This window comes from Pleurodeles waltl, chromosome 11 (genome assembly GCF_031143425.1).
Source record: "Pleurodeles waltl isolate 20211129_DDA chromosome 11, aPleWal1.hap1.20221129, whole genome shotgun sequence".
NCBI classification, from domain to species: domain Eukaryota; kingdom Metazoa; phylum Chordata; class Amphibia; order Caudata; family Salamandridae; genus Pleurodeles; species Pleurodeles waltl.
Window position 1 is genome coordinate 315,314,833 of NC_090450.1, and position 17,184 is coordinate 315,332,016.

The 17,184-nt window shown below is 41.0% G+C and overlaps 1 protein-coding gene across 1 annotated transcript in view; it reads right to left on the minus strand.

Moving 5' to 3' along the window:
- The window catches only part of LOC138265101 (kyphoscoliosis peptidase-like), a 350,383-nt gene extending 333,797 nt beyond the window's left edge, over positions 1-16,586 (minus strand). Inside the window, exons 1-2 of the mRNA XM_069212641.1 lie at positions 16,433-16,586; positions 15,770-15,852 (exon numbers count right to left, since the gene is read on the minus strand). Of these exons, the coding sequence (XP_069068742.1) occupies positions 15,770-15,852; positions 16,433-16,586 (237 nt within the window). The remainder of the gene's footprint in view (positions 1-15,769; positions 15,853-16,432) is intronic.
- Between the last annotated feature and the right edge of the window lie 598 nt (positions 16,587-17,184).

Here is a 17,184-nt window from a genome sequence, read left to right on the forward strand (position 1 = left end):
AACCACACTTGCAAAATTGCAAGCTGGGCATTCATAGAACAATATATACAGTGATGATGGACACATTTTCTCTAATAATTACATATGTGAAAAATGTTAATATGTGAGGAAAGACTCACAGGCACCTTGCCTTCATGGTATAATAGATGGAGTATCTAACCTGTTGTCTTAACTACAACAGAAAACATTCATTACTCAGAATAGTTCATCGGCCTGTATATCTAAGCAATGTAACCAGTTTTCCTCAGCTTGTAATGCTCTGTTTAGATTTTACGCATCATTAGGAAACAGACCCATTACTCCTCTATTGCAAGTTTATAAGATGATGAGTCTTCCAATGCTCCTGTATGGTTCTGCCATTTGGGGATACCAGAAATGTAGGTCATCCCAACAACTGTAGGTCAAACCCAACAGGAGGAGGATCATTTTGCATTTAGCTGATGGGCCTTTCCCCTAAGGCTTCATCACTATTTGTCCATGAAGGATTGGGATTGACTATGCTGAGAATCTTGCAACGGTGGCTCTGGTGCTACTGTGGATATCAGTATGGTCTGATGAGCAAACAGGGTTTAACAGAGACGGGATAGAGGATTGTTTAAACTGTATACATGGGCTTAAAATACTGTGGTTGAACTATATTAAGACAGTGGAGAGGCCCTATGGCTACCTTGATTTATTTATTAAACCACCTGCGATTTTGCATGCACTTAAAGAAAAAAAGGATAGAGAGGCAATTATAAGGCCATCAACTAGATCTATCTTGACTATGAAAACAACTGCTGCCCTGAGCCTTACCTCCTGTCTGTTAAAAATCCATGAGAAAGATCTGTGCTAACCAAATTTAGAATGGGGACCAGTCTCTTATTTGTTTTCCGCCTGGCCAGTTCAATCCCCATAAAATGGAAGTCTGCCCCTGTGATGGCTGCTCTCTGCAGTCATTGAAACATTTGATGTTGTTCTATAAATTTTACGAATTTCGATGTCATTAGTTTTTAATACCGCTTTTAAGATTGAGGGGCTTTTGGCAATTTTCGTCCAGCATTTCTTCATCTGAAGTTATTACTGGTTAACTTAACAATAAGGCTGATTCTTCTTATCTAAAAGGGGCTCTATATTGGATTAATATCTTGATTGCCTAGTAGTTTTTGTAGGACTAAATTTGAATGGATATATGATTAAGCATAATCCTCTTGTATTTATAACTTTGTATCTATGCGAATTAGATCCTTTTTAATTAATGTAGTACTTAGGAAGATGATGGATGGGCTACCATTGTATTTTTTTGTTAAATGTTTATATTGTAATTAAGCTTATTTATAGACACATTTTATAGTTTTTAGAATTCTTCTTTATGTATTTTTTTCTCTTTGTTTTTCTCTTTTATGATTATGATAAATAATCAAATAAAGATCTCTTACTCATTCATTCACATTCAAATAAACAGACAAACAAGCAAATGAAAGAAATTAACAAAGAGGAACAACACACATACTGACTACACATATTGGCCGACAGTAAAACGAGAGGTAGTACCATAATGTTACTAATTTGATGATAACAATAGATGTGATTTTTAATTGGGTTAATATGTTTTACAATGGTGCAAAACCAATTATCAACAGTTAACTTAAGAGCAAAAATTATATTTATGTTTAGTGAGACATTCAAAATTATAACTTACAAGTCTCCACTCCACCAGCCTCAAAGGATGTAGGATCTGCAAGACTTTCTCCCAGAGAAAAAGTTGTAAAAGCGAGCTCAGAGAACCACTACCAGTCGTCTAGGCCTCCAGGTGACGCTTGGAGGCCATTGAACACACTCACCCCTGCAGTGCGTTCCACCTCTTCCTTATTTCCTCCTGTGTGCACAGGTTCTGTGCTACAGCATTCACTCTGTCAACTATTCTGGATCACATTTGCCTTTCCAGAGCTATGGTTGTATTTTGTACTTGGACTCCAAATTATTGTGGCGTTATTCTAATGATTTCATCCACCTTAACTGACAATTCTCCCTCTGTAAAACAAGGCTTTCTCCTCACTTCTAGTATGAGTAAATAACATTGAATGTAATGGAGGACCCACAAGTTAAAGAAAAATAACCAAACAACTGAAAAATTAACTGAGGGAGAAAAAATAAAATAACCTGGCTTGTGTATGGCTTTAGCAGCAAAAGGGTGTTGGACAGTGAAATTGCAAAGGATCATGGTCTGAAATGGAGTGTGTTTTAAAGTATGGTATGCAGGTGTTAACAATTAGCCAGAAGACATTAGGTGTGTGTTGCTATCATCCATCCAATAGCTCGGACATAGTACAATGTTGAGCTGGTTCTGTCACAGACTCCCGCTGTCAGGAATCCTCTGCTAGAACAACACCAGCACATCTGTGAAATCTAAATATGCTCTGCACAATCCCACCACCCTGACAGAGACTAAGGGGGTGATTCCGAGACCGGCGGGCGGCGGAGGCCGCCCGCCAGTCTACCCCCGACAAAATACCGCTCCGCGGTCGCAAGACCGCGGAGGGTATTTTGAGATTTGCCCTGGGCTGGCGGGCGGCCGCCAAAAGGCCGCCCGCCAGCCCAGGGCAAATCTACCTTCCCACCTTCCCACGTCTTTGCAGACACTGAAATACTTTGTGGGGCCCTCTTACGGGGGCCCCTGCAGTGCCCATACCATTGGCATGGGCACTGCAGGGGCCCCCAGGGGCCCCGCGGCACCCCCTACCGCCATCCTGTTCCTGGCGGGAGACCCGCCAGGAACAGGATGGCGGTAGGGGGTGTCAGAATCCCCATGGCATGGAGGATTCACCCGAGCAGAGGAAAGTCGGCGGGAGACCGCCGACTTTCCGTTTCTGACCGCGGCTGAACCGCCGCGGTCAGAATGCTCGAGGGAGCACCGCCAGCCTGTTGGCGGTGCTCCCGTGGTCGGTGACCCTGGCGGTCACCAGCCGCCAGGGTCAGAATGACCCCCTAAGTATTGTTAGCCAGCATAGGAGTCTGCAAGGCCAGCAGCAGGATACTGCTTATGTGACAGACCACACTCTGTCAATGCGGACAGAGGTTCAGCCACCATACATCCAAATACAGTGGTTGGAATTCCGTCAGCTTATCGGAGTACTTGAAACTTCTGCCAAGAAGGAACAACGGAACTCCGGTCAAGATCTAAATCAGGCCCTATATGTTTAAATATTGTTGAGCAGAAGTAAATTAGAAAAAAATTCATTGTTTTGGGAGCCTCTAATTATGAGCATCATTAGTCATATCTGTTTATACTAAATCTCTTTATGTGACATCTGTTGAATGGAGAGACTGTCTGTGACCAAGATTCAAGGTAAGAATATGTTTGGCTCATCAAGCCACGATAAGTCAGCATCACTCCATCTTACACTCAAAATGTACGGGTCTTGGCAGGTCCTTGTTAAATGTTGTTAGCGGAACGATTAAAGGCCATACAGGTAAGACCAGAGGATTCCAGAATCAATTTTATCACACAGTTACCTTCAATAAATCCTGAAGAAGAGTGAAGCAATAATTACTACAGAAAGGTAAGCCTTTCTCTGAATTAAAGAACAGTCGATATCACTGGATAAACAAAAAGATATACATAAAACCCGGGCATGTTTGCAGAGGAATTTATATCAGGTTCTGAAAAGACTAAAAGGAAGCAATGATGGAGATGTGACAAATGTGAAATTAATGGAAGACATTGAGCTTTAGCAAAATAAAATTGATATGGTCCCTTCATTCTCAGATTCTGTAGCTTTTCAAATACAATGATGTACGTATTTATGTTTATAGAATGATAGATTAATAGATAGATAGATAGATAGATAGATAGATAGATAGATAGATAGATAGATAGATAGATAGATAGATAGATAGAAGAATTAAAACAAATGCCAACAAATTGAGACCAGAAAAGCACTAAATGGAAGGGAAGAATCTAACGGCAAGCATAGAATACTGAGGCTCATCAGGTGAGGGACTGATGAACCCAGAATCCCAGAATGTGTAAATATGTGGCTAGAGTGAATAATACTTCACTATATTATGAAAAGAAGTGGAGCTACTTTGTATAGTCATTTTTACTATCTTGATGGCTTAGAGTATGGGGTTTGAGTTTAGGCAGCTCTACTTTTTTCCTTTTCCTTCCTTCTTCCCTAATGGGATTATATATTTAATCTGCTTAAATTAAGAATCAAGCAGAAAGTGGATCTAATATTCTAAATTTGTTATTTCAAATGTGACAAGTTGTTTTAAAGCAAGGAGGTTGTGTGGGATATGCATAGGTAACTGTGTGTTTTTGTGTTGTTCAAGTTAAAGTATTTGTACAAAGGGTCATTCTAAGAAACACTGAGGCCCATATTTATACTTTTTTAGCACCGCATTTGCGTCCTTTTTTTACGCAAAAGCGGCGCAAACTTGCAAAATAGAATTGCATTTTGTAAATTTGTGCTGTTTTTGCATCAAAACGCAGCGCAAACGCGGCGCTAAAAAAGTATAAACATGAGCCTGAGTTAATAGTAAAACCCGAAATGTACATTGCTGAGAAGAGAAAGAAGCTCTACATGAAACAAGCTAGTATTAATGACTCTTAAAAGGATGTTGAATCTTTATAGGCGTGGACTTTCCATTCAATATGAGTAACACTAGGTGACCCACTTTCAAAAGTATAGCGCATTGAACAATTTGAGGGCAGTCTTTTTTATTCTTTCCTAAAAAGGTGTTACTTATATATGACCTTTTGCTGGCTGCTGCATTCTGTTTTTGTGGCAATTTGAGGTAGGATTTATTTTGGCCCCATCCTTAAAAATGCTTTGAACTTTCTGTTCTTTGGGGACTATTCACAAATAAATTTTGTAATATGAATGTATGTACCCCAGCAGTTTTCTTTCACCCAATCTTACATATTTTGGGGAATCACCCAAAATACACCTACATTGAGACTATTACTATGGATTGACAGAAATGTATCCTATTTGCACATGTACTAGCAGGCAATTCGATGTGTTTTGGGACATAATATTTACATTATTTTTTACATTGATCACTACTCCCACAGCAACAGAGTTGTACAGGATGTGCTTTATGTAAACTATTAGTAAAATGAGTCTGATAGAGCTAGATGATTGACTTGTTTGTGTCTGTGAAATTAACAATGTCACATTCATGACTCAAGTTAGGGGCTGAGTTAGGGGCAGTTAGTAACAGAATATGTTGGATCCCTGAAGGACATTATGAAATCCAGAGGAAAAAAAGACTTGTTCAGTTTCTTCTTCCATAGGTATAAGATGTTGGATGGAAACACACTAATTGATTGCCCAGCAGAGTAAGCATTTCCTCTAAACATTTGATGACTGTTTATTACCACTGTTAGAAACTGTGTTCCTGTTTGACTAGGGTCTGAAACCTGGTCAAGCAAAAGCCACAATCCCTTGCAGGGTCAACCACAAAAATTCACTCAATTAACCTGACCTGAACTCAGGGTAGCTTGGCATAAAAAGTAATCAGTCTAAACTTAGAGGTACACAAACAGTAATAATGTGAAAACATACCATAAGGAAAATCCCAAACCAATTTAGGAAAATACAGTAAAAATGAATACATTATTGACACCAAAACAACAAAGCAACAAACATACAGTTATTTGGTCTGGAGTAATCAATGTTTTAAGTTTGTAGTGAAACGTAGCACCTAAAAGTTCAACTGGGGACATCTAGTCACACGAGACAGGGTTAAACTGCAAAAATATGGCCAATATGGTGAAGGAGCCTAGTTTGGAAATAAGAAGTGGATTAGGTCCAGTCAGCGCTTACCTTCAGACTTACACAAATTCTTGAAGAAAATGTTCTGAGAAGGTAAAGTTCTGCAGGGCAAGGCTACAGGAGATGTCCAAGAAGGAAGCTTTGCCATTGGAAAGCCTTGAGTTGAAGCTGTGATGAAGATTTCTACATTTCAGACTTGGGGCCTCATTACGAGTTTCACGGTTGGGCTGCCAGACCATCTTGGTGGCGGTCTTAAAATAGTGCCAGTCTGACTGATGCCTGACGGTTGGACTACAAGCTCCCCACAGATATGGCATGGCTGGCGGAGGGAACCATGGGGCAGCATACTGCAGCAATTGCCATGCTACCCTCCCTCTGGCATGGCGGGTGGACTGTGCCCATGCACCATGTTGTACATGCAACACGGTGCGTCCACAAACCCCAAATGTATGGGGGAGCACATGAGCCCCTGCCTCACCCTCCAACTACCTTATTTTTACATATAAGTCACCCTTAAGGTGTGCCCTAGGTGCCCCCAGGGTTGGGTGCAGTGTAACTATAAGCAGAGACCTCATAAAATATGTTTTGTAAGCCCTGGTGAGGGAAAATAGCCAAATCTGTATTTCCCTCACTGTAGTGAATGTTCTCCATAGGCTAAAATGGGGAGACTTAGGCCCATATTTATACATTTCTAGCGCCGCATTTGCGTAATTGTTTTTACGCAAAAGTGGCACAAACTTACAAAATTCAATTGTATTTTGTAAGGTTGCACCGCTTTTGCTTCAAAAAGTGGCACAAATGCGGCGCTAAAAAAGTATAAATAGGGTTTTTTATTTTTAATTAATAAACTCCCAAAAGGAGTTAAATATTTCAAGCTTGGTATCAAGCTGATTGTTATAATAAATCCAACAACTTGCCATTGTTGAATTTAATATAACTATTTTAGAGAACCAGTTTTAGAACGCTACCTGAAAGTTGCCACTTTCAACTATGTATTGCCTTTCTCTGATTGGCCAGTTTCTGGCAGCCTGGCCAGGCTGCCCTGATGCGGTGTGAAGTAGCCTGGGGCTGAGGACAAAGGAAGTGCCTGGGGGAGAAGATCTGAGTGTTGCTCCCTGAGATTGATTTTTGCCACACTTCCCAGGAAATGGTAATCCCAGAGGGTGGTGGCCTGCCTGTGATTTGGCAGTTTGCCCTACTGTTTTCCACTCCAGGAGCAAGGATAAATATGGCAGAGTTGCACACACATCTCAGATCCCTACAAGGAACAAAGACAAGAAGAAGGACTGTCCTGTTGGACCCTTGACATGCACCAGGACACTGCACCGTGAAAGACTGCACCAGCTGCACACTTGGGCTTAACCACAAAAATGACTTTGCCTGACTTCAACTGGTTCAAGAAGGGACTCCCTGTTTGCTACAGGTAGAAAATAGCTAAACAGAGTCCCTTGCATCGAATCCCGAAGAAACTGACCAGGTGACCACTGTCCAGTGGTCATTTTTGATTCTGAGCCAGGTGCATTCTGGGAGTTGGAGTCGTAAGGAGCAACTCAGAGCTTCTGGAACTTTGGGGTGAGCCGTGGACTCCTAAAAGATCTTCAAATATCATCTAGGAGAAGATCCAGAAGTTTGGAGAAGACTGGAGAACTTTTGGTAAAAAGCTGCATAATGGGACCGACCTGACATCCTGGGTCAAGCCAGTTTACGTCGACGGTGACTCGGTCTGATTTGCAGGCTTGTCCCGCTGAAAAGCTCCGGAGCCCCAGACTTCCAGGATTTCACCAGGTGCTTCTGGAAAGGCAATCCAGCGACATCGACTTGAAGTCGGCTTGCTGTGGAGGGTCATCTAACATCTGAGAGAAAAAGCTTTAAAGAAGTGACAAAGTTAGAACGTAAAAAGTTGACGAGGACTTCCCACGCAGCATGTCTGAGGAGGGCTCCAGGGACGTTGGATCCCATTTCAACTTCAATCCGGACGCAGATTTCCATCCCAAAAAATCGACTCTGTCCAAAGGCAGAATTCTTCACCAAGTCTCCTGCGACACGTTTCCAAAGAGGGCTCCAGGGAGGTTGGTTCCAATCTGTGACTTCGTCCCGGTGAGAAAAATCTTCAAGAAAACAACCAAGTCTGAAGGTAAACTTTTGACCCAGGCCTCTCACTTGCTGTAGCAGAGCAGGGATCTATCGGGGTCGGCCTCGAATTTTGACTTTGCCCCGTTCGAGGTGCAACCAAATATCCTGAGTAGCGCTTTCAGTTTTCAGGTGCTAGTAAACATGTATTCTTTAGAAATTCATATCTTTGGTTCCCCTTCTCCAATTTTATTTGTTTTAGTGTAAATTAAAGATAACAGTATTTCCTTTTCTTTTGGAATTTTAAACTGTTGCCTGTATTTTATTTATTACTGTTTTGTGATATTTGAATGCTCTTCTCACTTTGGCCCTGATTTATACTTTTTTTGCACTGCATTAGCATCATGTTTTGACGCAAAAATGGCAAAAACTTACAAAATACAATTGCTTTGACGCAAAAGCGTAATAAACGTACAAAATACAATTGTATTTTGTAATTTTGTGCCGCTTTTGCGTCAAAACATGATGCTAATGCTGCACAAAAAAGGTATAAATCAGGGCCTTTGTCTCCTAAGTTAATCCTTGCTGCTTGTTGCCAAGCTACCAAGGGTTGACCTGGGGTTAATTTATTGATAACCTAACTGGACCTGGTGGGGGTTAGTGGCTTATTGTTAAGTGTAGGTACTTACCTGACCTTACTAATAATCCACTCTCCAATGTTTTTGGTGTGCAGTGATGGAATACAGTACTTGTGTTCAGTATCACACTACAGTTTTAGGTAAAACAAATTAAAAATCCTTTAAATTCCTTTTGTGCAAAAGTTGTTTTTGATTTTTAATTTGGATTAATTTCAATTATTAAATTGTGATTTTTCTAAATTCTTGATTCAAATTTTTGCAAAAAGTGACACAAAACTAGAGAACCATGGAGCTTGACCTGGCTAGCCTACCCACATTGACAGTAGTTCAGCTTCAGGGGATGTACACAGAGAGGGGGTTGCCTGCAGCCACTTAAGTCAGAAAGAATGATTTGATTAAATCCCCGTGGTAGGCACATAAGAAGCCCCAGGAGAGGATGAAGCAGGGGAAGATGCTAGCTGCAACCACTTAGGGGAGGGAGGGCATCTAAACTCTAGTGAGGAGGAGGAAGATCAGTTCTCAATACACACAGTCACCAGGGTTATACCCAAAGCTAGTTGGGGGAGGGGGTCCCTTCAGAAGGAAAGAACCTGTCCCTCAGAGAGAGAAGGCTGGAATTCCAGCTGCCAAATATAGCTTTGGAGGCACAGAGGCTGGCCCTAGAGAAGAAAAAGTGAGCAAGTGAAGAGAATAAAGATGGTGGCAGTGAAAAACACTCTGAGAGGAGTTGTGCCAGGGACAATGAGAGTGTCCCAATCTCGAGGGTCTGAGGCAGGCTGCCTCCAGGAAACAACAAGAGGATATCAGTGGACCCCACAAGGTTTATTGGGAGGATGGCGTCCTCTGTACTGAGGCAAGGGACCCCAAACCCATGGCAATGAGGAAAGTAGTGGTCCCCCAGAAGTACAGATAATTCCTCCTAACTCCAAGCCATAACATTCATAAAGTAAATTAGTTTGGCAGCTCCTGTGTCACCTGTCAGGCCAGTGGTAAGACTGGGGGCAAGTCAAAGACTCCCTTGATACCACTACCAGTGTTTGGGACTCCCTTTGAGAGGGTGGGGATTGACATTGTTAGCCTCCTGGACCCACCAACTGCCTCAGGTAACAGATACATTTTGGTGGCAGTGGATCATGCCACCAGGTATCCAGAGGCAATACCCCTCAGAACAGCCAGTCACAGTGGATGGGGACCTGCTTGGTGTGTTCACCAGAGTAGGATTCCATAAGGAGGTGGTCTCAGATAGGGGCACAAACCTTATGTCTGCCTATCTGAAAGCAATGTGAGTGTAGTGTTACCTATAAGTTCACCACCTCCTATCATCCTCAGACCAATGGTCTGGTGAGGAGGTTTAACAAGACCCTGAAGGGCATGATAATGGGTTTGTCTGACAAACTCAGGAGGAAATTGGATGTTATCCTCCCCGCCTGCTGTTTGCATACAGGGAGGTACCCTAAAAAGAAGTCAAATTCAACCCCTTTGAGTTACTGTTTGGGCACCCGGTAAGAGGCCCATTGTGTTTGTTGAGAGAGTCTTGGGAGTCTTAGCATGGGCAGTGCAAGGGTCCTCCTGCCTAGCACCCTTGTATACAGTGCTCATTACAAGGGTGCTATTGCCCCCTGCAGGCGGCAGCAGTGCCGCTGGCTCGATCACAAGCCGGCAACAATGCTGCTACCACTGTCCCGCCTGTGAGCCCATCAGAAAGTCATATTAGGTCTGGCAGGGAGGACCCACTACAGTGGCAGCCACTCTGTTGGAAGTATGGCGGACGGGTGTTTCCGAGTCCTTACCCCACAATATTATCACCTATGTATATATTTCTACAGAGGGGCGGGCCAATAGTATATGCCCACCAAGTATCTTAAGTACATTCAAGGTATTTCTAAAATATATAGTTAGACAATAAAACACTAATGTACATTGACAAGAATGTGTGCACTAAATGCATTCAACTAATTTAATCTCTCCATGAGCCCGATTAACTGATAGGTTTCAAAGATTGACTGCAAACTGCACAATCACCCTTTGTGGTCTGTCTATAATTTTGCAATGCAACCCATGTACTAATAAGTTGCCTCACAAAATGTTTAGTACACAGATAGGAGGGAGGTGCCCCTTTCACCCCCACCTCCTAACTGTAATTCAGAAAAAGTTGTAAAACTTTTTTTGTGATTTGGAAACACTTTTTCAATTCACAAAATGGGTATAGTGCATAGTAAAAAGCTGTTTTGAAGTTGAAAATCCTGTGCTTTCGTCAATAGTAGGCTTTGCAATAACAAAATCTATCATTACATCTGCTCCCATGTATCAATATCAAACAATTTAATGCATTGAAAAGAAGCATATGTTGGTGATAACAGCTTTACCTTTGAATTTAAAATGTTGTGACAAGTTAATTTGAGGGTGTGTACCATAGCTATGAAAAGACACCTTTGTGAGAATGGTTTCATGACCACAACCCGTCCACCCAAAACTAGCCACTCTGTGAGAGCATAAACAGATGTGAAATTCTGACTTACACTGATCTCCCTCTGATGGATCTCTGGGCACAAGTTTCCCATTTGTCTTTTTAGATGAAGGACACAAAAAAGTAGAGGCTGGTACTGCTCTCAAGCCACGTGCTTCTACAAATGCATTTAAAATGTATAGGTGGAAAAGTAAGAAACATAAATGATACCTGGTGGAGTCTATGTGAAGGAATTAACTAATGCCATGAAAAACCTTCTTCCGCTGGTAGACTTGTGCAACTGCACTTGCAGGGGGATCAATGTTTCCCTCCTAGAGACATAAACATTACCCCTGTTGTGTTCCAGAACTTCCAAATCAGCATTCTGGTCAATAGGAAATTGTCTCTCATGTTAGGTTTAAATTATAGAGCACATGTTTGCAGCTTTTCCTAGTGCTGAAAATAATACAAAAGCTAAAAAAAAAAAAAAAAACTAACCAGAAGTCAATAAAAGTAGCAAAGGGTTAGAAACAAAAAGAGTTTTGGGGGGAAAAAGCACAGCTTCAAATATTTTCAAAACATTTACTGCATTATGTTCTGCCCCTAAATACTAATGCAGAGTTCCACAGTTTGGATACAACAATGGAAATATACTGGTGTCATTAGCAGCAGAGGTTTCTCCAGAGGGTGAGTGTTGCCTCCCCTTCCCTTGCCTGCTACAAGCCACGTGTAACAAAATACAATGGCAATAAAATCATTTCATTGCCATTTTATTTTGCATCAGTGCCCCCAAGGCGACAGACATGCTGGACATGTCCTCAGATGCTGACTGGCTACATGGAGGACTAAAGCAGTGTCTGGCCAGACTTTCCAAAGTGCCCATGTCAGTTTGACCGGCTATCTTTAGTAAGGCAGTCTGATTTGCTTACTTTGGAGCTCTCCATCCCGACCTTCGTTAGACAGCTGGGTAGAGAGCAAGCACAGGGTGCACCTGGCCAATCCACTTCATCCAATCCTAGTGCTTCTCTCATGCTGGTAATAGTATGAGAGTAGCGTCTGGATTTGTGAGGGGAGCTTCACAGCAGACTGTAGATTCGGAACAGTGAGGAGGACATGCAGCAGTAGGTAAGTACCATTTATCTATTTACAATTTTTTTAAATGTTAGTGAAGATGTTTTTATTTTGGGCTTTTGGAGGAAATAGCAGTTATATCATGGGCTTTTGGAGTAATGGAATGTTTTATTTTGGGCTTTTGGAGGGAGAGGATTTTATTTTTGTTTTTTGGGAAGTGGTGGGGCACTTCGCTTGCCCCACCGCTTTCAAAGGTTACCAGCCGACCCTAGCTTTGGGAACTACAAGGCAGAACCTATTACTAAAGCATTTAGGATTTTCAAGACAAACTTAGAGGGTAAAAGCTCTGGGGCTTTCTTGAATGCAGCCTTATATAGAAGGGGCAATGCTTTAAAGGAGATCACATTCCAAATTGGTAACAGATGAAGAAATCCTAACACTGATGAGAAATGATCCTTAAGGCTGGGCATTTATGTTTTTCATTTATGTCAGGTAAATGTGAATCATGGTGCAAATTTGTTTTGTCACTGGATTCACATCCACTGAGAACAACTAGAAACTTTGATTACCTTTGTTTCCCCTGCTGCTGCCAGTTTTCTTATAATATACAGGGCTCAAATTATGGAGCTGCAAAAATACAATATCATGTGTGTTGAAAGAAGCCTATGTTGTCAGCAACAGCAATTAAGGTAGTCTGGGTGAATTCTTAGAATATTACACTCTAAAGTATCATGCTCTTTTCAAGAGCAAGAGAGTTGTAAGTGGGAGTGACAGGGCATGAATTCTGGTGGTATGACCAGTCTATTTTTTGCAGGCGAACTCAAGAAAAGTGGATTTTGTCAACAGAGAATTCCACAAAAATATTTCACCCAGCACTAGTGCTCGTGTCTAGTTAAACCTGTGATCAACTAGGTAGCTTGGTTCTGTATTTACAGACAGTGGAAAACTGTGTTTGAGGATGCCAAGTAGATCGAATTTACAAAGTCCAGTTTCGCTTGAGGATGCCAAGTAGATCAAATTTGCAAAGTCCACCATAGACGGAATCAAGTCTTTTATCACTGAAATACAAAACAGTGGGAAAAAAATCATTAAATGGAGGGATCATTTTAAGAATTCACAATTGAACAAAGTATATATCATCCAACTTGGGCATTAGGTGTCCAATATCAAGCTGAAATCCATGTAAACTCCCAATCTGCAAAGCACCTGAACTGTGGCAAATGAGAAGCAAATTTCCTCAGGAGAGGTGATATTGCTCCAATAAGAAGCATATGAGGAGGTAATCAAAATCTCTTTTTTTAGGACTTAGTTTTAGAAAATTGGAGGACATCTATCCTGCCATCCGTTGATGGCCAAGCAATTAGCCAGAGCCCCTGGTCTTGCCTGGAGGTCCTAGAACAAGATGTTTGGGATAAACCAAATGTGAGCTAAGTGTCATGTATATACATGTAAAATCAGGGCTGCTAGGTGGAGTAGTGCAGCCATAAAGACTGAACAAAAATGGGTACATAATCAACTTTGTGGAACACAACAGCTGAGTTCTCTGACTCTTTTAAAAAGGGTGGATTCATGACTGATTGTTTCCTTCCAACTATGAAGGATTTTACACTGCTAGTGAACCCTACGAGTCTAAGCATCATGGAGAAAAAGTTAATTTGATGATGATGAAAGCAGCTCATAGGTCTATTAAGATCAGCACTCCAACACCATCACCAACCGCTGGCCTGATTAAGCCATGTAGCAGAGAGAGCATCATAATCTCAGTGACACTATACCCGGAAGCCTGAATAAAAAGAATCCAGGCCTAAATGCCTTTCCGCAGATTTTTGAAACTTACTAAACACCAGTATTTCTAGGAGCATTCATAGATACATCAAGAGGAAAATTAGTTGAAAATTGCTCAACCCTTCACAGCTCAAATAGGAATTTTTTGGGAAAGAGGTCCCATTGTTGGCAAAGACAAGGCTCCACTGGCTCACTCAGCTATTATATATTGTAATGAGAATATCATTAAAAATCTACTGATCTGTTTTGAGCAGTCATCCTTTGTTGAACCAGGAATAATACATTATGGAATGATATTCATTTATTGTGATTCTGTTAAAGGTTCAAATAAAGCAAGAGAAGAGTTCAGCTCTCTGAAAGTGAAATTTACGTTAAAGTTCACAGGCAATTATATACTTTTGTGGATAATATGGTTTGAATCGTGGCCCATTTTCTTTGTGAGTAAACATAGGTAGTCTTCACAGATTTCATCTATGGGAAGACAGTGGAGGTGGACCCTTTAAATGTTTGGATTTTCGTGATATTATGAACTAGCTCCTTAGAACAATTAAGGGCCTTTTGATACAGTCAAAAAAACGGGTGGAAAACCAAGTATTTTTTTGTCCCACTGCTAAATAATTTTTTCTTTTTCTGGACTAGCAAAGACAGTATATTCCTAAGAAAATGCTTATGGGCACCTGTTTGTTACTTGCTGGAAAACATCTAGTTTAGGGTGCTCATGTTAGACTTAATTAATCTCATCCACATAATGGTTAGCATGAAAGTTTGGCATGAATTGAGCACTCCTACACTTAATGGTGAACAACCCTGATATGGTAAAAAGTAGGAGCCGTCAATGATAGGATTCCATGGGATGGTCCTGTACCATTTATGTGGGAGGTACTATATGAAAGCAGGGTGACCTGCTAAAACCATAGCACATAAAATATTCCATAAAAGATTTCATTAGGAATTGCATTTCATCCATGCCACTTAGACTAGTGTACTATATAAAATTATCAAATAAATATCCAATGAACTGCCTGCACTTTTTAGCAAGAACATTCAATCACAATAAGGCCCTTATTATATGTGCCCTAATAATTTCCAATAACTCCTTTTACCACACATATCAAAATTATGAATTTTGCAGTTTGCAGTCACATTGGGTGCAATAACAATATGCATGTTCCAATACATTTTAGCAAGTCAAAACTGCCAGATTTTGAAGGACAAAAGCAAAATTGGAAAATACACAGGCATGCAGATTTTGGTGTGGCATTCCACATGATTCACAAGCTTTGTACCACTGCAAACGTTTTAACAGGTGATAAATATTGCATCCAATAATTACAAACACCTCAGTGTCAGATTTTATTGGATGCAATATTGTTGTGTCTCAAATCTGGTAACTAATATTATGTCCCTAAATGACTAACACAGATATAGACATGGTTTCACTTAATAGCTGCTGCAAGCTCTAACCACTTCTAATCACCAATTCCTAAAACATTTCCACATATGGCACAATACATAGAGGATAAATGAGAGCATTAGGAGCTATGAGTGTATGCAGGGGTGTAGGTTGGTCAGTAAAAATGGGGGGGTAAACTTCAAATTTCCCAAATCAGACTGGCATATCATGCTAAAATTCATTATCTGAGAAACAGGACATGAGAGAGGCTTAAGAGGCAGTGTAAAGGGAGAGCAGTGCAGATTGTTAGGGGTACTTAAAACAAAATATTTTGTAAAAGAACCAACATTATTTAAGAACGTCAAAACAGAGAGGAAAGAGAGAATGCGTGGTTTAGTGTGTGTGTTCATGGAAAAATCCTAGGGGAAATCCAACACACACCTCACCACACTTGACTGAAAGCATCTGTACCCAAGTTTTTAACAGAGAACACATTTATTAGGGGGTGTAACACCCCCTCCACAGCTACGCCACTGAGTGTACCAACAAAAGCCAGACTTGAAATCCATGCCCCAACAATTTCTACCCATCACAAGACTATTACCTTTGCAGCATAAGCATCCACTTTCTCAAATTTCTTCAGGTCTATGTCCATAGACTTCAAATTTGATCGATCCCATGGATAAGCTACGAATAAGCATATGAAAATTACCCTCCAAATTAGTGTAAATATAGCAACTCTAAATGTTGAAGGCTTCAGGAAAAAACTATAGGAAATTCTAAAGTTGAAGGGTAACAGTAGACTCAGCATTCATAGAATGGCTGACGAGCAAGAGCTCTCTATTCTTGTTGACCCATTAACTATATAGTATAAATCGTAGTGGTAAGCTTACTTTGTAGGCATTAGGCAGCAGAGAACATACAATATTAGCCCCTACGATAACACAGTGATATTCAAGTATAGGTTTAATTTTGCAGCAGAAGTATACCTGCACACTAATGGATGTTCAGAGATGTTAGCTGATAGGACAACTATTGAGAAGTCCCCCCTAATTGCCATGAGCTCAAAATAGATGACATTGCAGAAAATACTGTCACTATGGCCCTGATTTAGCATTTGGCAGACAGAGTCCTCCGAAGAGTACCCAGTCCACCAACTGTATGTCTCTCCTCCCCCTTTTTTCAAAAGCAAACTCCTGCTTTGGGATCTTGTTTTCGGGAAGGCAAACATTTTTTTCTGATGAATGGCATAGCACATTCTTTGCACCTTCTGAGGCGCCACTGAGTTGCAGCTCTCTGAAGACATAGAGACCTCTGCAAGGCCAACTGATTTTAGTGGGGAGTAGTCCTGTCAGCATGGAGGAGGTAATGACCTCTGCCACCTTGACGAATGGTAGGCTGTATGCCAAACTGTAAATCATGCCCTACGTTCTAATAGCTACAAATGATAATAAAATTAGTGTAAGGTAAGCACCACCAGTAGTAATGAGAGTGAAATTTAAGTTTTACCACTACTAGAGAAATTGACAACTTTGCAATATTGGTAGTTGAGTGTAACTGCCTTGTATGTGACACCTTCAGTTAATCTTGTCTTTTTAGCCAAACTCCATTTTAAATACTTGAATGTTGGAAAAATAATTATGAAGCATCAAACATCAAGTCCCTGAAAGCATGGTGCTCTCAGTGAAGACTGCCTAAGGCTGGCCCCACGGATCAGCAGCACCACGGCTGATGCTTGCCCATCTTGATTACTCTACCCATTACAGACTCTTCCATCCATTCATCAGAAGATAATTAATATCATCTAACATCGCAGGCCCTAAATACAAAGCTATCGTTGAGTGGTACTTTATGCATTCCAAAATGCAATTTATAAACCTCAAGCCAGAGTTCTCTGTTGACGCCTCTTTTATCCTTTGTCTAGGCAGATCTCTGTTTCAGTGGTTGAGATTCCACACATAGTTGTAGGTTTTAGTAGTGAGTGTGGGAAGGACAAGGGAAGGAATTGGAAAATGGGGA